At 51.2% G+C, this 24814-nt stretch overlaps 1 protein-coding gene across 2 annotated transcripts in view; it reads left to right on the forward strand.

The window, feature by feature from the left end:
- Positions 1 to 963: 963 nt before the first annotated feature.
- The window catches only part of SAMD10 (sterile alpha motif domain containing 10), a 51199-nt gene continuing 27348 nt past the window's right edge, over positions 964 to 24814 (forward strand). Inside the window, exons 1-2 of one of the 2 annotated variants that reach the window (XM_075901011.2) lie at positions 964 to 1859; positions 22254 to 22438. In XM_075901011.2, the coding sequence (XP_075757126.1) occupies positions 1769 to 1859; positions 22254 to 22438 (276 nt within the window). In that variant the 5' untranslated portion in view covers positions 964 to 1768. The remainder of the gene's footprint in view (positions 1860 to 22253; positions 22439 to 24814) is intronic. The other variant, XM_075901010.2, reaches the window with a different exon arrangement.

A 24814-nucleotide genomic window follows, 5' to 3' on the forward strand; every position in this document is an offset into this window, starting at 1 on the left:
GTTCCCAGTTCAAAGGATCCCACCCGCAGGCCGCGTGTTGAGCCCCACGTTAACCCAAATCGTCCCGCAGGCCACAAACAAATGGGCCGCATGCAGCCCATGGACTGTGGCTTGAGTGGCCGTGTTTAGAGTGAGGTTTGGGGCTGGTGGCCTGGTTTAGCATTACCGCTGGGATTGGGAGTGGTGGAGTTAGGGGCTGTTTGGAGTGGTGGTGTGAATATGGCACCATATTTATTAATCACAGGGACATTTTGGGAAGGGCCTAGGGGTCCAACCCGATTTTAAAAGGTGCCTTAGACTCACGTGAGCCTGCAGCCCATTGATCTGAATGGGTCTTATGCCACAATCAGCTTGGTATATCACCACTATTATTAAAAGCAGCGGGATGCTCTTAGGGCAGCTATCAAGGTGCTCCATCAGGACCACTGCTTCCCAGTTGAATGCAGACTCCTTAGGAAAACCACAATCAACGCTACGAACCCACGTGCCCAAAATGCTCAGTCCCATGGTAGAAGCAAGTGTGTGATCCCCCCCCCCCATTCCCACTTCCAGCTGCTTCCAGGATGCCTTTGTGGCACAGATCAGAAGTGAATCACTCCTCCTTTCACTGCAGGGCACCTGGGCCAGGAGCTGCAGAAAGGTCCCCGCGCATGGGTAGGGATCTGGGAGCTGAGAGAGGCTTTGTGCGGGAAGAGCAGGGGGCTGTCTGCTAGGGAAGGGTTTGTGGTTTCCAGGCCATGTGAGGATTAACTGCCAGGCTGTGGCAGGCCCAGGCTATTTTATACCGGGCAGCTGAGTGGTTGGTTTCCATACTCACACACACCCATGCCTGGGGGGAGAGAGATTTTGTGTGAACCTTCCTCGCTGCCTCTCTCCCAGCCGCTTGGACACGCCCCCCCTCTGCCAAGCACTCCCGGTTGGGCAACAGCCTGGGCTTCCCTAATGAGATGCAAATGAGCGGCTAGCCGGGCAGGCCACCCCTTTTGCACGCCGCTGTTGCTTCCACAAAGGTCCTGTCCTTCAAGCCGGTCCCTCCCCTCGCAGGTGAAACCGCAGGCGGAAGGGAAGAGCGTGAATCGTGCCCGGGCGAGCGCAGGATCCCGGGGGCTGCTCCTGCCCCGAGGGGGCGGTCGGGGAAAGCGGGAGGGCGAGTCAGGTGCAAGCGGAGCCGCTTTCTCTCGCCCGCCTGGCTCCAGCTCGCAGCCAGGAGCGCAGGGTGCAGCAGCTGCGCGAAGCCACCAGCGGCGGCGGCGGCACATGTGGCCAAGGGAAACCTACCAGCGCCCTGCCGAGCGCGCCGAGGAGACGCCCCGTGCCGGCGGGGGGTGACCGCTACACCGGGGCCGGGCGGATCCCGCCGCAGAAGGAAGCCGCGGCCCCCGCGCCTCTCCGGAGCCTGCCCCCCCTGGACCGGCCAAGGAGACAGGCCCGGGGGTGGGACCTCGCCCTGGCTCGGGTGCGCTGGGCTGGTGACCTTGCTGGGATGCCGGCGCCCGGGCATCCTCCCTCCAGCCAGCCGCGCAGCGGGGCTCTCCGCCCGGGGGCACCCAGGCTCGGCCGCCGGGCAGCGATCGGGGCCGGGGCGGCGGCTCCTTAGTGCCCGGAGGGGGGCTCGGCGGGGCAGGCGCGGAGGCAGCGCCTGGCTGCAGGCGCACACGCAGCAGGGGAGGCGGCCGCGGCTGGAGCCGGGGTAGCCAAGCCGGAGGAGGCGCACCGGGACCTGCCCTTCCCCGGCGCGCTGCTGCGCCCGCTGGGAGCCGGCTGCCCGATGTTCGCGGACCTGCGAGCCAAGCGCAGCCCCCCGAGAGGCCGAGCGGCGGCTCTGAACGTGAGCTGCGGCGACCCGAAGGAGATGGAAGGTAACGGGGGGCGAGGCGCTGCTGGAGCCGGGCTGGGGCAGGGGCAGGGGCTGGCACCAAGCTTCCTACCTGCGGGGTTTTACTCCCCGGCCCCTTTTCTCTTGCGCTGCGCGGAGCCGGGCGGGGGGGGGGGGGCTGGTTTGCAGGCTGAAAGGAGTGTAGTAAATAACGGGGGGAGCGGTGGTCCTGGCCCTGGAGCCGGCCAGGAAAGCGAGAGAGGGGGAGGGGGCGTAGGGGAGGGTGCCGGACCCCACCCCCCTTTCCGGGCTGGACCCTTGGGGCGCGGGGATCAGTCTAGAGAGGAGCTATAGGAAAGGGGGGGGGCTGCTGCACTTCAGAAGACTTCAGTGGCCCCCAGGCAGAGGGGCAACGGGCTGGACAGGGTCACAAGGGGCACCTGCAGGCACCAGGTTCTGTGCCCCTTGGTCTCCCTTCCCAGGGCTGCTCTCCCCGGAGTCTGCCCTCGAGCCCCTTCCGGGAAGGGCAATTCCCGGGAGCTGCCCCAGCTGGAGGGGCTGAGAGTTTGCCTCCTGGGGGAGCAGGGACCATCTGCTCTCCTCTCTCACCGTCTGGGCAGGACTGGCAGCCCAGATTGGGATTGGTCCAGGGCAGAGAGCATCTGCCACTCTGCAGCAGGGGCGCAGGGATAGTCACCTCCCTCCCAGCCGGGCAGGGCGTGAAGCGCTTAGAGATCCCCCCATGAAAGGTCCCCAGGATTATTTAGGAGACTGTACCCAGCCAGGGGACCCCGCAGGTCAACGGTTCTTTCCAAAGACTTGGAGCCAGGAGCATAGATCAGGCAGCCTTAATAGGGGGCTGTTGATTAGAGGAGAGGCCGGAACCAGATCTTTAGGCTAAATCCTGACACACAAGAGTGCTTGAGGCTCTCTTGATCTTGCTGCCTGAGAGCCCTTGACCCTCCATGCCTTGATTTTCTGTAGTGGTGTTCAGGGTGGAATGAACCCCCAATTTTCCTTTCCTAATGGGCAGGGCCTTTGAAATATTATCTGTCCCAGCTCTGTACAGCTCTAATAAACAAAGGACCTGTCCCTTAAAACCAGCACCGACAATTCATCCTGGCAGCGCCTTTTTCCACTGCTCTGGGTGCTTTCCTGCTGTGGCCTAGTGGGAAATCATCCAAAGCTTGCAGCTAAATCAAACGGATCTGTTCCAGCGCTAACTTTCCCCCAGACAGTGCTGGCTGACGTGAACACCCACTCACACAAACTGTCCCGTTTCCATTCTCGTACTTCACCTGGTTCCTAATCTCAAACCAAACCTGGGAATTCAGAGCAGGAAACAATAAAGCAGCTGCCATGTGTTTTCTTTTCTCACTTTTTTTCCCCTCTCCCTCAGATGAAATAGCAGGAAAAGCCACTGGCCTGATCTCTCCATGTAAATTAATTTTAAAATAACAAAATAATATTTACAATGTTCATTGAGGGAAATTTAAAGAAAGACTGGATGGAATATTGAGATACACTATGGACACATTTGGCCCATTGAGTGTGTAACTCCATTGACAATAGAGATGAATTTGGTTCAGTGGTATCAAGCTGTTGCTTTAACGGCATGTAATTTCACTGACGCTAATGGGGACCTGAGGCAATTTTCCCTCTAATTTTTTCTATCTGTGTGCATAATAAATTTTCTTATGTGCACCGAGCCAGGTGCAGATGTGCACCACTGATATAAACACATGCTGTTCGCTGAAGGGGCTGTGGGTGCTCTTCTAGTCAGCTGGGCAGCACCGGAATCTCTCCTGGGTGGCTGCCCAAGCGCTCAGCTTACAGGGAACACTGATCTGAGGATACAGTGGAAGGCAGAATATGAGCTGCATGTTGCACTGAGGGCTGGAGGTGGGAAGTCCATGCCATAATTTGGGGGGGGTCAAAGATCCGATGTGCTCTTGCGTCACCCTTCTCAGGGAAGCCACATCGTTCACACTCCAGTGCCCAGGAATCTTTCCCAGAGGGTCGAGTTGAATTCTCCACCCTGTCTGGGTATGTCTACACTTGCCCCCTCTTTCGACAGAGGGATGCAAATGAAACCAGGATTTACAAATCACACGCTTCATTTGCATAATCGCGTTCTTGGCGCTATTTTGAAATAAAATATGCTGTGTAGACGCATTATTTCGAGAGAAAATCCTTCTCCCGAAATAACCCTTATTCCTCATACAATGAGGTTTATCAGTTATTTCGAGAGAAGGGTTTTCTCTCAAAATAATGCGTCTTTACAGAGTGTTTTATTTCGAAATAGCGCCATAACGTGGTAATGCAAATGAAGCACGGGATATGTAAATCCTGGCTTCATTTGCAATTTCGAATGTCTTCATTTGCATCCCTCTATTAAATGAGGGTGCAAGTGTAGACAGATCCTCTGTATTTTATGATCGGCTGAATGTGAAAAGTAAAATAACACAAAGGCCAGTTTTTTTTTCCTGGCTTGCAAGGTGAAGGCATCAAGGGCGTGTCCTCTGGTCACGCAGACCATCAGTGAATGATGCGATTTAGTCACCCATCCTAAGAAGCCTCAAAAGAACCTTGATTGTTTTTTGGCTTGTCTGATTGTTTTGTTTTGTTCCTCTGCTGCAAGCACCAAAGGAAACGCGAGGGCCTCTAGTTAATCTCAACCACAAATCCATCTTCTTGATTGCAGGCTAGTTGCTTGCACCAGGAGGTGCTAAATGTCTCTCTCCCCAGGGAAAGCTGAAAATGCCGCAAAAAGACAAACAGTTTTTGTTTGCCATCAAGCCTGTTTCACAAGGCTTTGTATGAAGTTTAGCATCGCTGCTGCATATACTGGCTGCAGGTATGTCTGCGAGCCCTGTCTCCGTTCTCTGTGCACATCCCAATGATTACACCTCTCGGTCTGAGATACCCACTTCCTCTCTCATTGCCAGTCCAGGGAGATGGAAGGGCTATTTCATCTAAGGCAGGCATGTGCCCCCGGGCACCTGGCAGCCCCAAAAGGTTGGGGACCACTATAAAGGCACTGAGACCCTACAGGCACATCTTCTCTTGCCGGGCCAGAGACAAACATTCCGGTGTTCGGTTTCGTGCCGGGGTGTCCAACCAGTTCTGAAGCAGTAGCCAGCATAATGATTACTGCTCTAGTGAACTAGCCACTCAACCGGCCAAATAGCCACATTGTTCAAGCCAACTAGCCACACTCAACCGGCCAAATAGCCACATTGTTCAAGCCAACTAGCCACACTCAACTGGCCAAATAGCCACTAGTGGCTAGTGTGTTGGACACCACTGGTTTAGCAGATGTAGTTAGGACCCGTAAATCAAATGCCGTATTCCTTGCAGTTGCAAGGAGTAAGGGAAGCAGATGGGAGCGTATTCTACGTAGCTGGAGTTGGGTACCTTAAGCCGACCTTCCGGGTCTAGTGTAGACCTGGCCTAAGTGATTGGTCCAAAGTTATACAGGATGGTTGTAGCCAAGCAGGAACTGCCCCAGGTCTCCCACAGCCTAGCCTAGCCCACTGACCAGTGGATCATCCTTCTCAGGACAATCAAGATGTTGGGGCTCAGATTTTTTGGAACTGTGTGTGCGAGACACATTGGTGCCCTCCCTGCCTTGCTCGTGCCCCTATCACTGCATACAGCCACAGTAACCGTGCGCACAGACCAGATGCAAACGCTGCACCTGGATGTTTCTTTTGAGTGTCAATTATTGGCTTTGGGCTTTTTTTTTTAATTTTAAGAGATTCTGTTTTGATCACAACTGAAATAAGTGGTGAGGCCCCCTATTGACACGTGTCTCGGTTCGTAAATGCCTGTGCAGTCTGGCACGGTTTTAGGAGGACTGGCGATGAGAGAGGAAACAGATTCATCCAAGGGCCTATCTCTGAAGGTGAAAGGAAGATCAGACTAGCACCTCAAAAGCTATGTATGCGACACATCCAGCCCACTTAATTAGCCTCATTCACAAGGGTCCTACAATTGACAGGTACTTCTTTTGCGGTGTTACTGCGTAGTGTGTGTGTGTTTCTGTTGTTTCCACTCCAATTCATTTGAGTCTATATATTGTGGTTAGTCTCTAAGGTGCCACAGGACTATAGTTTGTTTTTAAAGTTTCAGACTGACACAGCTCCCTCTCTGAGGTTTTTGGACTAGCAGGAGAGTTACAGGTCAGGAATGAGGTGCACCAGGGGTAGACTGGCAGGGCTACAGAACAAGTGGGACCCATCTGCCTTTCTCCAGGTTTTAGCCCTTCCCTTTTGTGTACAGCAAAATTGCTCACAAATTCTAAATGGAGCTTATTTTCCTGGGACAAAATTCACCTCTCTAGTTTGTTCTGCTTTTCTAGATCTGCGTGGGGAGAGCTGGATTGCTCCCAAGATCTGCCATTTTTATTTGGCACGTAGCTGCCCCCTAGTCCCATAGCATCTCACGGCCTCTAATCTTTCTCATGGTTACTCACAACAGCGCAGGGAGATAAGGCAGGGAAGGCTACTTTCCAGCTGGGGACCTGAGGCTAAATGATTTTCCCAAGGTCACGTAGGAAATCTGTGGCATAGCAAGGGACTGAAACCAGGACTCTCCGACTACGGCTACACTATGAGTTTTGCCGAAAGAGGCAATGCAAATGAAGCACGAATTTGCATTTTCTCATGCTTCATTTGCATAATCTTTCGGTCCATTTTGGCGCAAAAACAAGCAGCGTGGCCGTGGATGTTTTGTGCAAAAACCCCTTTTTGCACAAGATCCTTATGCCTGTCCCAGAGAGGCATAAGGATCTTGTGCAAAAAGGGGGTTTTTGCGCAAAACGAGCACGGCCACACTGCTTGTTTTTGCACAGAAACCCCTTGCGCAAAAATGGACCGAAAGAGATTATGCAAATGAAGCATGAGAAAATGCTAATCTGCGCTTCATTCGCATTGCCTCTTTCGGCAAAATTCCGAATGTAGACAAAGCCTCAAGGTATATCTGGTATGTCTATACTGCAATAAAGCACCTATAAGCGGCCTGCATCAGCTGACTGGGCTGCAGGCCTATAAAATTGTTGTGTAGACATCTGAGCTCAGGCTGGGATCTGAGATCTTTGCAAGATCCTAGAGGCTGGGCACTACCCAAGCCTGGATATCTACATACAGTTTCATTGCCCAGCCCTGCAAGCCTGAGTCAGCTGATACGGGCCAGTTGCAGGTGTTTTATTGCAGTGTAAGCATACCTTAGGGCTAGTGATCTAACCACTGGGCAATGCTTCCTCTTTGCCCAGTGATGGGAATCTCGCGTCTAATCTGTGTGCCTTTGAAATGAATTTGGCTGCTAGTGGCGGTTGGTAACGGCTGCCAGTGGGTTGGCGAAACTGGCAGATCGAGTCTGTTCTGAGCAAGTGTGCGGCAGCCGATAACGATCAAGCCGCCTCTGATGCTGAACTGTAGGCCCTCCCTGTCCTGAGGCACTAGCACAGTCTGCCTCGTTCACTGGCTTGAAAAGTGGGGTCTCCTATGGAGGATTCTGAAATCCCGTTTCCGTGTCCTCCTCTGCTCCTCCTCTAGTGGGGCCCTGAGCTCATGCCACCCCTAGGTTTCAGCAAGACACGGCTAGTGATAAAAGCGACTGCGCCCGGGCGGGGGCGGGAGGAGATTGAAGCTGCTACGGAGTCAAGTGAACTCCATCTTCCTGTGCTGTTCTGGCTGGCGGCTCCCCGCTCTTTCCTAGCCAGTCCCCCCAGACATACGGAACCCAGCCAAGATGCACACAGCTCTGTCTAAGTTGTGAATTGATATGCACACGGATATCACCCCACACGGAAAGCAACAGCTGCTATAGGCTTCCAGACAGCAGGTGAGCCTTGTTCCATCTCTCTGACCTTTCCAGCAGGAGTGGAGAGGCAGTGAAATAAATCAGAGCACCTCGAGAGAAAACTAGGAGGCGGCGGGGAATCAGCCAGCGTTGTTCTGTTCCAAGCACACGTGCTAACCTGTTAGGTGAAGTCTGAGGGCACAGAACTGTCTCCTAGGAAGATTTAGGACAGGCTCACCTCCAGTCACAGCTGATAAAGGTTGAAATGAGAAAGGGATGAAAGGCATAACCCTTTCCCTTCCAAAGAAGGGAGTGTTCTCCGGTGATTAGACAGGAAGGCCAATTGAGGACTGGAATTCAGGACTCCTGGGAAGAACAGCAAGAATTTACTGTTCTCCCCACCAAAAAACAAACAAACAAACAAAAAAACCCGAAAATGGCATGTTTTGGGTCACCAAAACTATTCATGAATTAGAACTGAATTTGAGAAATAGTTTTGTGCAGGGAGAAAAAAAGGAAGGGGCGAGGGTTTTTATTATTATTTCTCAAATTCATTTGGACATGAAACTTTTTGACTTTTTTTTCCCAAAACGTTTTATTTTGACTCTTTTTGTTTCAAAATTTAGCTAAATAAAAAAAAAAAAGAAGAAATAATGGGACACCCAGAAAGGATCTGAAAACAAAACTTCATTTTGGATTAAATGAAACATTTTGTTCCACCTGAAATGAATTTTTTCAGATTTTTTTTTTTTTTTTTTTGGTTCCAAACTGAAAAATCAGTTAGTCTCACATCTACTCCTGGGGTACGTCCCTAGGTATGTAAAAGGAATGGATTCAGGGTACAGCACGAAGGATTGCAAGTTGGAATTCCTGGCTTCTGTTCCCACTTCTGCTCCTGAATTGCTGTCAGACCCTCGGAAAAAGGCTTAATCGCTCTACTTCAGCTTCCCTCTTTGTACGTAGCTCCCAAAGGTGTTGCAATATTTAATTAATGTTAGTCAAGTATTTTGCAATCTTTGCCTGGAAGCAGCTCTAGAAGTTCTAATAAGTATTATGATGATTACAAAAAAGACAGTAAATCAAAGAATAACTTACACTCTTTTTTTTTTTTAATTGCTAGGTCTCATTGTAGGCCACTGATTGGTTGATTGACCCCAGCTGAGAAGTTTTGAAATGGCTCGCAGCTTATTCCAGAAAAGCGGCTGCTTTTCCGGAATAAGTGGCCCAGTGTAGACACAGCCGTTGTGTCTAGACTACTGATTTCTGCTGGCATAGTTGTGTCACTGAGGGTATGAAGGGATGTGACACATCCGCCCCGCCCATGGACCTGCAGAAACCCCTCATGGAGATTGTTAAACTGGCCAAACTTAGCTTCCAAGTTTGTTTCACTTGGGGAGAGGCGGATGAAATCAGCGACACCAGTAAAGTACTGCTTGGCCAGTAGCTGGGTCCACTCTGGGTGCACTTTACTGGTGCAGTATGTATGTCAGTGTTCCCATCCTGGCACAGCCTGCCTAGCCCAAACTCTGCCCATGAGTCCAAGACTTGCCCCGGGACTTTGGGGATGAGAACTGCCCTGCAGAGAGGTGTGCGGGGTTGTCGGTAAAGCGGGATGAGCCCCGTTCACGCAGGGGAGGGAGGCAGAAAACGGAGAAGATTAAAATCTTCTGCCTCTTTCTCTTTGTTTTCCAGACATGGCTGCTAATGAAGTAAACGTGGGGGGAGCCAGGGTGGGGGGAGCCTAGCCCTCAGCCCCATCCCTTCTGCCTAAGTCCTGCCCTCTGAGAGCCAAGCCCCTCTCCCAGCACCATGGGGAGGTGGGATGGCACGTGGCCCCGGCCTCTCCATCCCTGGAGGCAGGGGTTCCCCCTCCCCCATGGGGGTGTATACCCCCCCTGAATTTCCCCAACACCTTCACAAAACTGGGGAGGTGGCCATACAGCCCACCTTCACCCTCATGGTCTCATCCCTCATCGGCCCTGACACTCCCCCATGTAAATCAAACACCCCCCTAATTTCAATCCCTGGGGAGGCTACTGCCTGGAGAGGCAGCAACACTCCCCTGCCAGTACGCCTACAGCAGGCGTTCTGGGGGCGGAGTCAAAGCCTTCCCCTGCCTGTTGTAGCCGCTGGACGTAAAGGGCCCAGAGTCCTGCTAAAGGTGTCTAAAAATGATGGGTTAATGCCCCATGATCCTGTATCTCTTCCATCCCGGCATCTCTCGCTGCTCTGCAGGCCCCATTCACACGAGCCCCTCTCCGGGCTGGGAATGGGAAAGCCGCTTGGCGCACCTCGTCTTCCCCTGGGTACAAGGGCTGCTCCAGAGGAGGGAGGGAGATGGGGGGGATGCTGCCGCAGGGCTGGGTTCTGGCAGCAGGGTGTTGTCATGAGAAGGTCCCTTTGAATCGGTAGGGCCCTACCCTGCAAATGGGACATTTTGACCTTCTCAAACTCGCCCCCTCCTCTTTTGTCTTCCTCTGAATCCTGCTTTGGTGAAATCCACGCGATCCAGCAAAGTTCTCTGAGTCGGGGAGGGGAGAGGGGGGAGACTGCGGTTTTCTCCTGGAAACCTGTCCCAGCCGAGCGTTACTGATTCAGCTCCACGGCCGACCTCCCAGGGGAGTCAAACGAAGAGAGTCACGTGGGGAAACAGAGGCAGGGAGCTGTTAATGGACTCACCCCGGAGCATTCAACAAGTCTGGGCCTGAGCCAAGAACGTGGATCTACTGTAATTTAGCCTCGAGGCTAGTACCGCTGTCCTAAGTCCCAGCTGAGTTCTGCTTTCCAGCAGCACAGGCAGCTGGTGACCACTCAACGGAGACCTACAGGTTTTCCACTGGCTGTTGGCCTCCAGTTTATTTATCAATTTGGGTTTCCCCAGGCAGCTTCCTGAGGTTTTGTCTCAAGGGGGCAGCGCCCGCGTAGATTGTGCGCCGGGTGCGAACACGGCTCCTTTCACCTCCGTGTCTTTGAGACAGTTACAATCTCCACTTGACACCGGGTCAGAAGGGGCCGGCGTCGGAAAGGACGGGCAGCGATTGCTGTCGCGGGTTAAGCCCTTTTCGGAGCCCTTTACATTCTGCCCTCCTGTGTCACTCCATGGCTGTGTCAATGAACCAGCTCAGTGACGGGCTTGGGGGTGGGGGATAGAAGAGGGGATTAGCTAAGGAGAATGACGTGGGGGGAGGGGAGTGTTGGCTGTGCTGCTGGCAGGAGAATACTGTGCATAAAAAGTCTTAATCGTCCTCTCTGCCCTGCTGATTGGCCGGGGAGCTGGCCAGCACTCAGAGCTAAGGATGTTAAGGACTAGTCGACTATCCGATATGCAAATGCTTATAGGATAGTTGAGTCGACTAGTCACTTTCCCCCCTTTGCTGCCTCTATCAGATAAGGCAGGGGGAAGAAGGGGTACTTCAAAGCAGCAGTGCCACGTGGAGCCTGGGGTCAGCTGGGGGCTCCATGCGGCATTTTTGCAGAACCCAGAATCAGCAGGGGAGTTCCAGCTGACCCCAGGTTCCAAAGAAATGCTGCACAGAGCCCAGGATCAGCTAGGGAGTCCCGAGCTGACTCCAGCTCCATGCAGCATTTCAAAGCGGCAGCACCCGCATGGAGCCCGGGGGCAGTGGGGGACTTTGCCCCCGGGCTCCATGCGGGTGCTGCCACTTTGAAATGCACAAGGGCCCCCGCTGGTTTTCAAAGCTCTTGTACGTTTCAAAGCTGGCATGCTGTGGGCAGTCCCGGGCCAGCGGGAAGTCCCGCTGACTCTGGGCTCCATGCGGGCGGTTCTGCTTTGAAATGCACAAGAGCTTTGAAAACCCCCCCCGGGCTGTTGTGCATTTCAAAGCGTGTGGAGCCCTGAGTCAGCAGGACATCCCGCTGGCTCGGGTTGCACGCGGAGTTCCAACTTTGAAATGGGCTCGTGTACATTTCAAAGGCGGAACGCAGAAGTGCCTATCGAGTAGTCAATGGAAATTCCATCGGCTACTCGACTAGTAAATTAACCAACATTTAACATCCTTGCTCAGAACAAGCAGAAGGGACGGAGCGCTGCATAGGGGATGGAAGCTCCGATCAGCAAGAGTCAGTCAGGTGTGGCAGAGGTTGGAGGGCAGAAGGAATGTGACTGTGCTCAGGACAGCTGGCCCTGAGCACTTGCCCAGTGCCGGCTCGCTCTCCTTCATTCATCCTCTTCTCAGACAGCAGCCAGGGTGACTGCTCCTCTCCAGCATCTCCCACCTACGGAGCTGATGCAGAGCTACCAGGGAAGGATGGATCTGGTGCAAGGGCCTGGTTCTCAGTTGGTATAAACGGCTGGCGCAGTCGAAGTCGGTGGAGCTCCGCTGACATGCAGGGAGATGTCGGCGAACACGCGGGGACTCGGTGGTGCCTCTTTGTCTGTGTTCGGCAGTGGGTGGTGGCGGCTTTGCGAGCGCTACCTCTGGGGAGGTGGGCAGCCAAAGCCAAGAGAGGTCTAGTCTGTGCAGAAGGAGATGGGGGCCAGGCTGGGTTCTGAATTAGGGTCATCGTAGGAGGAAATCAGTTGATGCTTTTGGTTTGGTGGCTCTGCTTGTGAGCCCTTCACTATGCAAAGACAGGAAGTCTCTTCCGTTGCCACCAGTGTGTCCCGACACAGTCGGGTCCTCCGAGGAAGAGCCAGGGATGGCTCAGCTGCTGGTCCCTTCTGCGGGGCCAGCTGATCCACTCGTACCTTGAACCCTCTTGCTCTAGGACGCTGGCCCCTGCGCAGGGCTCCCTGGACTTGTGCACTCAACACTAAGTGCTGTTTGAGTAAGGAGAGAGTGGGAACCGGAGGGTTGATCGGGAGAAGGGAGCAGAAGGTTTCTAAAGAACTGCCCCCGGGCTCTGGGATAATACAACTGCTGCCTCTCCATCGGAGCGTAAACCCATCGGCGCACTCCGGCCGCTGCCTTTATTCCCAGCGCTTTCATGTTCTGCCTTTCTCCCATCTGCTCCCTGCTGTCTGACACTTGACTCGCCACCGGCCAGGTTTGACGAGGGGAGCGGCGCTGTCTCAGCCCCTGCATGAACCTCGGATACTGGGAGGGTAGATCTTTGGAAGCAGGGTCCCTGCCTTTCAGCATCTGGACCCCTAAAGAAGCTGTATAGCATAGCCAGACCTGGCTCCCCTGGGTACCATTTCTGTACTACGTGCCATGCTAGAGACAAGCATTATGGGGGAAGGAAGCTAGTCTTCCTGCCAAGACAGCTGGAGACTGCTTTCACACCCGATTTTAGATGTGTAAATAACACTGGGTGCGCATGGGAATGTCATTACATCGCACATTATCAAAACCCGAGGGGTCCTGCGGTAGAGTTGTCTATAAAGAGCAGCCTCAGGGTAACAGCAGGACCAGCTGCTGGCTGATAATGAGCTCTTCCGTCTAGCAGAGAAAGGTCTAACACGAGCCAGTGGCTGGAAGCTGAATTCAGACTGGAACTGAGGGGCGCATTTTCAATGGGGAGAGTAATTAACCACGGGAGCAGTACGCCAGGGTCCTGGTGGAGTCTTCATCGCTGACTGGATGTTTCTCCAAAGCAGGGCTACTCAACACGCAGCCTGTGGGCTGCTTACAGCCTATTTGTGTGTGTCCTGTGGGGCAGGTTGGGTTTACGTGGGGCTCAACACACGGCCTGCAGGTGGGATCCTTTGAACATGGCCTCCACTGGGAACGCGCTCCACAACGGCGAGGCGTCTCCCAGGCGGGGTGAGCAGTGAAAGACACAAGCAGACAGATCAGGCAGGGACACGGCATTTCTAGCCCCCAGGGAGGAGGTGCCGGGAGCACTGGGGCATTGTGGGAAGTGCTTTGTATCCATGCTCATCAGTGTGAAAGAAGTTATTTGCATATATATTTATATGGGCCCTCATTAGGGAAATACTAGAGTCTATTTCCATGCCTTGCCACATTTGCCTGCTTACTTCCTTTGCTGATGGGACTGTGATTCCTAGATTCCAAGGGCAGAAGGGATCATGTTGATCATCTGGTCTGAACGCCTCCAAACAATTCCTAGAGCAGATCCTTTAGATCAGGGCTACTCAACTTTGCAAGCCCCAGGGGCCACAATGATACTCACAGCACATGCCGAGGGCTTCAACTTAAGTGTGATTACAAATACATGCAAATATATGCAGATATCATCTTTCATGTGGATGGGCATGAATACAAAGATTAAGGCAAGACTACACAACATGCAGGCCCCATTTAAGTCCGTTCTGCTGATACAGTAAAACGCCAGCAGTCCAGCATCCAATTGTACAGCACTTCTGATAGTCCGGCATTAAAATGGCAAGAGCCATTTGAGCTTCAGCAAAAAACGAGTCACAAGGCAGCAGCTGAACCGAGGGAAACCAGACAGGACCAAGTCAGCCTGCCACTGGCATTGTGTAACGCTGGACAGTGCTTGTGCTACAATAAAAAGGGTTAAAAACACTATATACAGTATATTTTGTGTGTGTGTGTGTGTGTGTGTGTGTGTGTGTGTGTAAAAAACCAATTTATAGTACCTCCTGATAGTCCAGCATATCCGATAATCCGGCACCACCTAGGTCCCAAAGGTTCCAGATTATCGGAAGTCTACTGTATTAATAAAATGCAATATTTACCTGATTTCTACCCAAAGGACAGCACTTTTAATGAGCAATGACAGTTCAGGAATTTAACTACTAAAAAGTATATCAACAGAAGACCATTCTATTGACTTGCCGTTGGGGAGCGTGTTCCCAATGGAGGCCATGTTCAAAGGACTCCACCTACAGGCCGCACGTTGAGCCCTGCGTAAACCTAATCCACAGTGCGGGCTGCAAACAAATAGGCTGTGGGCCGATTGTTGAGTACCCCGGATCTAGATCATCCCTGACAGATCTCTATCCAACCTGCTCTTAAATATCTCCAGTGATGCAGATTCCACAACCTCCCTCGGCAATTGATTCCAGTGTTTCACCACCCTGTGTAGGAAGTTTTTCCTAATGTCCAACCTAAACCTCCCTTGCTGCAATTTAAGCCCATTGTCCTATCATCAGAGCTTTAGGAGAACAATTGTTCTCCCTCCTCCTTGTAACACAGTTTTAGGTGCTTGACAGTAGCTATCATGTCCCCTCTCAGTCTTCCCTTTTCTAAACTAAACAAGCCCAGGTCTTTCTGTCTTCCCTCGTAGCTCATGTCTTCTAGACCTTTAATCAATTTCGTTGCTTTTCTCTGGACCTTCTCCAATTTCTCCAGATCGTTCTTGAAATGTGGTGCCCAGAACTGGACACTACTCCAACTGCGGCCTAATCAGCACAGTGTAGAGCTGAAGAATGACTTCTCGTGGCTTGCTCACAACACACCTGTTAATGCCTCCCAGAACAATGCCTCCCCTTCCTTTTTTGCAGCCGTGTCACACTATTGACTCCTATTTAGCTTGCGGTCCACTATGACCACTCTGGAATGTCTAAGTCACGTTCCATAGAGCTGGTATAAGAGTGATGAAAAAGCCCTTTCCGTCTGAACCTCTGCACCACTTCTTCCTTTATCGGTATTTGATATTTACTTGTGACTGGCTTCTCCAACGGACCCTTCAGTGCAGTGCAGTGATCTCCGTTGCCAGACCCTTACACTGATATGTCTTAGCTCTGTCTCTGAACACGTACATGACTCCAGTCACTGAGGGCACATCTACACTGCAACGCTATTTCGGGACCGGAGTATCCTGAAATAGCTGTCCCGTGGCTTCACAGCAAGTCCATTATTTTGGGTTCACTATTCCCTGTAAACCTCATTCTACGAGCAGTAAGGGACGTTTCGGAATAGCATTTTTCTTCAACATTTGGAGCTGTGTAGAGCGTCAAATGATGAAATAAGCTATTTTGAAATAGCATCAAAAGAAGATACGCAATTTGTATATCTTATTTCAAGTTACAGTGCAGTGCAGTACCCTCGTGTCACAATGCAGTTGCATTCCATGACAGCTTCATGTGTTATATGAGAAGAAGGAAGAAAATTACTGCAGTGGTTTGCAGAGCAAAAAACCCCATAGTTCCGTAGGCAGTGTGCTTTCGTGATCCGGGGAGTTATCAGAATCTTCATGGCACATAGAACCGATACTTTTAGCAAGCCCCTTCTTAGATCAGGTCAGTTTCCTGTTATGTTTTCCCTTATTCTCTTAGATGGTTTATGTTGTATTGATGAGAGCTTTGCTCTGCTTATGAAAATTAATGAAAGGAGGATGTTCCCTTTCAGAGACTTTGTTGGGTCATTTAGTTTCTCCCTTGGGAATGAGGGTAGGACTGCTTTCCACAGCGAGTTCCCTAAAGGTTCTTTAAATCAGATTAAAATGTCTCAGACGGTGGCATTTTCAATACTTCCCTGGGCAGGCCATTCCACAATCAAATTGCCCACATTTAGGAAATATGTGATATTTCACCCTCTAATTTCCATTGCTGAATGTGATCCCAGTACTCCTAGTTCTGCTTCTCGGAGAGGTTTAGTTCTGCACTGCGTATAATTTGAGTGAGTGCGGTTTTCTTAGATTTCAGTTATACAAGGGCTGATTTTTTTTTTCTTTTCAGTTAGGGATCACCCTTAGAAATCCCAACTCTAGATATTCGTGTTCAGTCAAGTGATGTCTTTCTTTGAGCCCTTTCGTTCCTACAGTGCCTCAGGTATCGTTAGACACGAGCTTCTCTTTGTGTGGCTTCGGTGGGTTCACAGTAGTCTAAACAGCGAGATTTGAGTCTCTGCTTTGTGGGATCAGCATGGCTTATGCCAAGCCTGTGGCCTTTTATCTAGAGAAGATGAGAGCATGGGTCTCTAGTACTGACCCTGTATTCTTACTAAAGGGTTCATTTTCTCCACACCCCCACAGGAAAGTTTAACATTTTCATTTAAAGAAATGGAATAGCCCAAGCTTTGGAGCTGTATGAGCATAAGTAAAGTCTTTTTCACCATAGCTGGGCATGTGCAGATGGTGACATGCTCAGACATACATGGGTTGCAAATATTCGCTTGTGTACATGTACTCGTGTTCTACAAAAATGCACGTACGTATGCCAGATGTGTATCCACCCATCTGTTCAAAACTCATAGGTGTGCATGGATTCAGAGCTGTAGAAGTGATTGCATATTCTTAGACCCACGGGCATTTCTGTTAATGCTCTGAGTGATGTCTTTTGAGGATTTGGAAGAGGAAAAGGGCAGCATCTTCTGGTCTCCATTTAAGACTGTTAAGAAGTGGGTAATTGACTAATTGTGTAGTCGATACAATTTGCTCCTAGTACATTTAAACTGCAGAGCCAAAGCAGGGGTAGGTCCTAGACTCGGCGCGAGTTGGGAATGAGCAGTCCTGGCTCCCAATGGGCCCTGGACTGCTGCTCCTTTGCTTTCCCTGCCCAATGGAGATGGTGCTGAGGGGAACTGACTTTTAAACTAGCTCCCCCCAACACCGGCTCCTGCTTCTCCTCCCCCCCTAAGGTGTGTGAAGGGGAAGCGAGTAGTCAAATAGTGATTTGACTACCTGATAAGCCTAGGCTTATTGCAGGACTTCTTAATTTTGGAAGCCTCGGGGGTCACAATGATATTCACAGCACATGCTAAGAGCCTCGACTTAAGTGTGTTTGCATGTACATGCAAATATATGCAAATAGCTTCTTTCACACTGACGGGAAAAGCACTCCTCACAATGCCCCGGCACTTCCTCCCTGGGGGCTAGAAACGCTGCCACCTTGTACCCATCCCTTCCTGCCAGCCTGTCCGCTTGTGTCTTTCAATGCTCACCCTGCCTGGGAGACGCCTCGCCATTGTGGAGCGTGTTCCCAGTGGAGGCCATGTTCAAAAGATCCCACCCGCAAGCCGCGTGTTGAGCCCTGCGTAAACCCAAACCGCCCCGTGGGCCGCAAACAAATGGACTGCGGCCCTCGTTTTGAGTAGCCCTAGCTTATTGCATAGTTGACTAGTCACTTACATCCCTAGTCTCCATTGTAATCTTTTTATCCCTGTACTGTCTGGCGCTAGGAGGGCGTGGATGGATTTTATCCAAGAACTTGTGGAACTGATTGCTCTAGGGTTGCCAGGTGTCTGGTTTTGAACCGGACAGTCCAGTATTTGAGCTTTCTGTTCAGGAAACAAATTGCGAAAATAGAAATGAGAAAGTATAACTGTCCGGTATTTTCTAAATCAGATGGAATGTCGATTGTGATGTGATGTCAAGTGTGTCTGGTATTTTTGTTGAAACCATCTGGCAGCCCTAGATTGATCACGCCATCACATCAGTCCAACTCAATGGCACAGGGCCTTCTTTAGGATTTTTGGGGCCCTACGCAGTACTATCAAACTGGCACCCGTATGCCCAGTGACAGAGAAGGGAGGATGGTTTTTTAGAGGTGTGATTTGTATAATCTTCACCAACTCACTTATGAAATATTTTTAAAGCAAATTTTAAACTGACACCCTGTAGCTAAACACAGTAAATTCAGAGCCTGAAGGTTTCAGAAACTAGAGTTAGCATATGCCTGTTAAATGGCTTCATTACTACACAAATGGCTCTTTCAGAGATTCAGTGTTCTGCTGATAGGCCTGGCAGGCCTTTTCACTTTTAAATTCACTAGATCCTCTCTGGAGGAAGCAGAGTTACAGGACAGAGATAGGAAGAGGGGGTGGGAGGACATTAAGACCCAGCAGTGCCCCAAATTTTCAGGTGCCCTACACAGCTGCATATTCTACATATGGATAAAGGCTGTCCTGTTTGTAAAGTGGCTAACTAGCAGAGTTGTTGACTCGAGTCCCACGACTTGAACTCGAGTCCGACTGAAGTCACCTAGGTGACTCGACTTGAGACTCGACTCGGGTTCATTGTTTGTGACTTGAGACTTGCTAATTTTGTTACATCAACTTGGTGAAAAAATTGCCCGAAAATGCCGATATTGATGGCTTGTACAAAAGTGACTTGACATTTTTTAAATTAAGACTTGAGACTCGACTTGGGACTTGACAATGACGACTTGAAGACAACACTGCTAACTAGCTCCTTTGAAGCCAGTGAATCTTCTTCAGTTTACAGAAGAAGTTAGCTAGCCCAGTGGATTCAGCCCTTTAGTATAAAACTCGGGTAGCAAATTGAAGAATCAAACCCAGTGTGTCTCTGGCCAGCTGGAAAATTGGTGTGGAAACAAACTTCCCCACTGCAAGCATTGTATGAGCCAATGTCTTAGGCAATTCTGTTAATGTCATCAGAGCAAGTTGGTGTAATCCTGGGTGTGGGCTGTTTGATTCTCTTTGAAAAGCAAATAAGGAAAGGGTGGTGGTGGAAAGACATTTAAATAGCATTCCCCTAGAGATCCAGCCTGGAAAGTCCCAGCTGATGCTTCATTTTTCAGCCCCGACCCCAGAATCCTTGGGTGGTGGTAGGAACATGAGATAGGGGCTGAGCTGAGAAGAGTCTGTCACCTCTATAGCACCCGCGCCCAAGAATTTCAAAGTGCCTCAGTCGAAGAGTCGCCTCGCTTGCTACTGAAATGCAGCCGCCTCGGGGGTAGAACATGCGTGCAATGTTACACGCTGCCTTAGGGCAGGAAGTGCAGAAACGTCCAGTTGTCCCTTGAAATGACAGGGGCTGATCAGGGAAATCGAATATAAAAATCCATGTTTGGCCAAAGGATCATGTGCTGTGTCCCTACTCCTAGCGACCAGAGCCATGGGAGCATGAGTGCGGCGTCAGGCTCGTGCCTTTAGCCTGTATTGCAACCTTCTGATGTAAAATCTACAGGCAGACCCACCAGGCTTGGGGGGGTTAGGGTTAGGTGGTAGGGACCACCGTTGGGGTCCATACAGCCTCATGCCTGGGGATCCAGAGACGACACATCCCTAAAGCCACTGCCCCCTCAGACTACACCTGCCTCACCTTCCGTGCAAGGGGCCCCTCACGGCCTTTCACTTGCTCACCAGGGAGGAGCGGCTTGAGGCCTCCCTTGGTGACACTGGTATGGAAACCTCCGCACAGCTTCCTCCACTGGATCTGGGAAGGAAAACTGGGCTCTGGGAAGGGAGGAGTCCGGGGGCCGACACTGAGGGATTGGGAGCAGGGAGTCCGCAGGGCTGGGGTAGAGCTGGGAATACCCACAGTGCAGCCCCACTGCTCCTCAGGTCACACTCTGTTGCCGTGGTAACGGCAGTCCTCCGAGCCGGATAGGATGGTTTTCCAGATGCGGGGTGGCAGGAGGCAGCAGCTCCGTCTCTCGTGACAGCCACACAACACAGGCGCACGCTCAGGCCTGTCCTGTTGTACCCGCCAGGGCCACAGCCACCTCAGGTCCCTAGGGAACAAGGGCCTGGTCATAGCATTCTGCATGGGACCTCTAGCTATACAGACCCAGGAGCAGAGGTGTACGGCTGTTGTGCGTGTGTGACACACACACACACGCGCCTTCCTGTCCAACTATTTCTGCTTCCTGCCCCTTGGAACTGGCGTGTGGCTTCCACGGCTCAGTCTCCCAGCATGCGGCCCCATAGGACATTTTGTCTCTTCAGCATCATTGGTGCTGCAATACCTTTGGAAAACGAGCCAGGATTGTGCAGCAATGGGCCAAGACCCTGTGCCTGCCCCATGGCAAGCCCTGGCATTTGGGCTTCTTCCTGGCATTTCTTCGGGGCCAGGAAGACAGTTTAAGGGATTCAGTTGGCAAAGAGGCACGCCATCCCCTCCTCACGCAGGAGAGCTGTATGGGTGGGGCAGGCCAGGCCAGCCTGAAGCTCACGCCAGGACTGGAGGGTCCCAGGCACACTCAGAGCTCCTCCCACCACTTCCCCCTACGATTGACAAGGGAGGCAACTCATTACTCAACCATCACAGCATGGGGGGCCCGTGGACCTGAAGGCCAGCGCCACAAGTTTAAGGCACTGCAGCCTGTGAAGGGTTAACAGGTCCGAGCTCATCGCATGGCTGCCTGGGGCAAACTCCCCTCCAATTGGCCTTAATTGGCTGGGACTCTAAATTTAATCCTGCCGCCTGTGTGTGGCAGTTTCAGGCATAGGGGATCTAGTTGGCCAACCCTAGGCTAGGCACCATTCCAGTAGGAGAAGGCCTTAGGGGTACGTCTACACTACATGCCTCTGTCGGCAGAGGCATGTAGATTTGTTTGTTCAGCAAAGGTAAATGAAGCCGCGATTTAAATGATCGCGGCTTCATTTACATTTACATGGCTGCCGCGCTGAGCCGACAAACTGCTGATCAGCTGTTTGTCGGCTCGCCGCTAGTCTGGACGTTCCCCTGTCGACATCAAAGCCCTTTGTCGGCAGCCCCGGTAAACCTCATTCCACGAGGAATAACAGGGCTGCCGACAAAGGGCTTTGATGTCGATAGGGGGAACGTCCAGACTAGCGGCGAGCCGACAAACAGCTGATCAGCTGTTTGTCGGCTCAGCGCGGCAGCCATGTAAATGTAAATGAAGCCGCGATCATTTAAATCGCGGCTTCATTTGCCTTTGCTGATCTGTCTAATCTACATGCCTCTGCCGACAGAGGCATGTAGTCTAGACACAGCCTAGGAGTGCAGCTGGTTCCCAGTTCCAAAGCCAGCCTCTTTCCTAATGGAGCAGGGATGTGTGGTCTGAGCTCCTGCTGCCCATGTGCCCGTGGGGGCGGGGGAGAGGCTGTGCATTTAAGAACCTGCGGCTTTGTCAGGTCTGGGTGCTGGCTGCCAAAGTGGGTCTCTGAGAACTGCGGCTGATTTCTTATTCCTTCAGAAGAGGCAGGGTTGGTAAAAGGTTACACCTGCTCCCTGTGCAGTCCACAGGCTAGCTTCCTTGTCTTTTGAACAGCCTCGCTTGCTTCAGACTGGAAATACCCCCTGCCCTTCAGCAAGGGTGCGTCTAGACTGGCAAGATTTTGCGCAAAAGCAGCCACTTTTGCGCAAAAACTTGCCAGCTGTCTACACTGGCCGCTTGAATTTGCACAAGAACACTGACTTTGTAATGTACAAAATCAGTGCTTCTTGCGCAAACACTGTCACGCTCCTGCTCAGGGATAAGCCCTCTTGTGCAAGAACACATGCGCAAGAGGGCCAGTGTAGACAGGCACCTTAATTTTTTGCGCAAGAAAGCCCGATGGCTAAAATGGCCATCAGAGCTTTCTTGCACAAAAGCGCGTCTAGACTGGCACAGATGCTTTTGCGCAAAAGCACTTTTTGCACAAAAGCATCCTTGCCAATCTAGACGCTCTTTTGCGGAAATACTTTTAAGGGAAAAACTTTTCTGTTAAAAGTATTTCCACAAAATCATGCCAGTCTAGATGCAGCCCAAGCCTTTCTCCTGGCCATAGGTGTGGCCATAGCAACAGCTCTCTCCTGCATGGCTGTCAGTGGAGGTTTACTTGCTGACCATGCTTCTGCTAAGAGCAGGTAGCAGTAGTAGGCTGTTCTCCTCTAATGGGGCAACCACCCGAGGGGGAAAGCAACACATGCTGTGCTAATGGGGGTCACTTCTGCCCCCTTCCTAAATTCTTTGGCCTCGGGGGCAGAGAAGACGGGAGGAGATGGACTCTGTCCTGTGTGTCTTGCGCCGCAGCATGCAGTGCCGTCTGGGAAGCAGTGGAAGGTGCATGTGGTATGGTCGCTTTTCTCACAGAATCATTCCCCTCCCCAGCCACAGCCACTCACTTCAGCTTCTGTCGGAACCTCCTGGAGCACACGGTGTCGGCGGAAAACCTCCACTACCGTCTGCAGCGGAACTCAGGCAGCAGCTTCACCTGGCACGATGGGCGGAGCCAAAGGTCAGCGGGAGGCAGGACCGTCAAGCTCCTACAGCAGCCAGGAACGGAAGGCTCACAGGTACTAACCTGTCGTGAGTGTATGTTCCTCACCTCTTATAGGACGTTAGCCATGTCTATTATGCTCTGCTGGGCCCGGGGGCTGAGGAGCCCACTCCAGCATATTCCCAGCATGCTCTCCCCGTACTCCCCACACTCTGCCAATGCAAGCAGTGTCAGTCATCGGCTCTGGTTTGCTCTCTGATCTCCTAGACCCATGTTTCTCAACCAGTGGGACGAGTACCCTTAGGGGTCCTCGAGAGAAGTCTGGGGGGAACGTCAACACAACTGAAATATGGAAAAAACTGAATTTTTTACAGTGTTTTATTATTTTTGTACTTTTTACACCCAAAAATGTCATTGCCCACCCGGCTACGATTAAGTTGTTTAAACAAATGTGCTGTGACGGGGGAAAAAAAATTATGTGTCTGAAAACTGTAGGTACTGGGGGTACTTTAAAAAAAATTGTAAGGGGTACTTTATAAAAAACAGTTGAGACGCACTGTCCTAGACCAAGTATCAGAGGGGTAGTCGTGTTAGTCTGGATATGACAAGGAGTCCGGTGGCACCTTATAGACTAACAGATGTATTGGAGCATAAGCTTTCATGGGCAAAGACTCACTTTGTCAGATGCATATAGTAGAAAATTATAGATTTCCACTCCATACGGCTAAATGAAGTGCCTTGTATGGTGTCAAGTATCAGAGGGGCAGTCGTGTCCTAGACCAGTGTTTCTCAATCTTTTTTTTTTTTTTTATATAAAGTACCCTTTTAAAAAAATGATCAGTTAAGGGGTACAGAAGGTGGCTTTGTGCCTGCAGCTCAGCGCATTTCTGTGCCGAGAGAGGACCGCGTCTCACTGGGCAGACTGTCTCGGCTTCTGATTTGAATTCTGCAGCATTAGAAACCAACCCCACCAATTACAGCTTGGCTGAAACTTCCTTTCATGCTCGAGGACCATTGGAGAACCGGGGAGGAACCGGGCCATTCTCTTTGAATCAGCCCCTAAGAGCATATGCAGTGAGCGTGTCTGGCTCGAAACTTGCAATATCATATTCCAGCTGCACGCTCATCCCTCCTCCTCCTGGCCAGGATGCAGCTTAAGTTTATTTTCCTTTCACTAGTGCTCTGTACAGAGTGTGAGTGCACGGGGGGGGGGGGGGGGGGGGAGGAGCAGTTCAGTGCCCCCCCCCCTTTGTGAAATGACTTTGGTGGGTTTCAACCTAGTTCCAGGTTTGCCAAGTGCCCACGTATCCTGGTTGTTTTAACGGGGGCCTGCTTCCCCTTGGCAGTGTTGGCAGAGAAGCCAAAGGCTGAAGGCTTGTCCATATGGTGACTCAGAGCACAAGAAGCATGACTATGGATCCGCTTCATGATAACTGGCTTCATTGTCTCTGCTGTCATGCACTAACAGGTCCTTAGCAATGTTCCCTCTTGTCTTCTCCATGCACGTGCAGAATATATTTTTATGCACGCCGAGGCATGTGTAAATGTGCACCGGCACTAGAAACACACAACCTAGCCATGGACGCTCTGCTAATCGGCTGGCCAGCATTTGACTCTCTCCTAGGTGGCTGCAAAAGGGCACAGCTTCCAGGGAACACTGGTCAAAAGGGCTTTGATTTTCTGCTGCTATAAGAACATAAGAACAACCATACTGGGTCAGACCAAAGGTCCTTTTAGCCCAGTATCCTGTCTGCCAACAGTGGCCAGCACCAGGTGCCCCAGAGAGGGTGGACCGAAGACAATGATCAAGCTATTTGTCTCCTGCCATCCCTCTCCAGCCTCTGACAAACAGAAGCCAAGGACACCATTTTATCCCCTGGCTAATAGCCTTTTATGGACCTAACCTCCATGAAATTATCTAGCTTCTCTTTAAACTCTATTATAGTCCTAGCCTTCACAGCCTCCTCTGGCAAGGAGTTCCACAGGTTGACTGTGTGCTGTGTGAAGAAGAACTTTCTTTTATCCATAGTACGCCCACCTCTTATATACTGCGTGCAGATGTGGTCGCCTCATCTCAGAAAATGTATTTTGGCATTGGAAAAAGTTCAGAAAAGTGCAACAAAAATGATTAGGGGTATGGAATGGCTGCCATATGAGGAGAAATTAATAAAACTGGGAGTTTCCAGCTTGGAAAAACAGGGGGTATGATAGAAAACTACAAAATCATCACTAGAGTGGAAAAAATGAAAAAAGAAGACTTATCTACTCCTTCCCAGAACACAAGGACAAGAAGTCACTATGTGAAATTAATAGGTAGCAGATTTAAAACAAAAGGAAGTATTTCTTCACACGACGCACAGTCAACCTGTGGAACTCCTTGCCAGAGGATATTGTGAAGACCAGGATTTTAACAGGGTTCCAAAAAGAGCTAGAGAAATTCATGGAGGACAGC

This window comes from Pelodiscus sinensis, chromosome 17 (genome assembly GCF_052426305.1).
Source record: "Pelodiscus sinensis isolate ZL-2025 chromosome 17, ASM5242630v1, whole genome shotgun sequence".
NCBI lineage: Eukaryota > Metazoa > Chordata > Testudines > Trionychidae > Pelodiscus > Pelodiscus sinensis.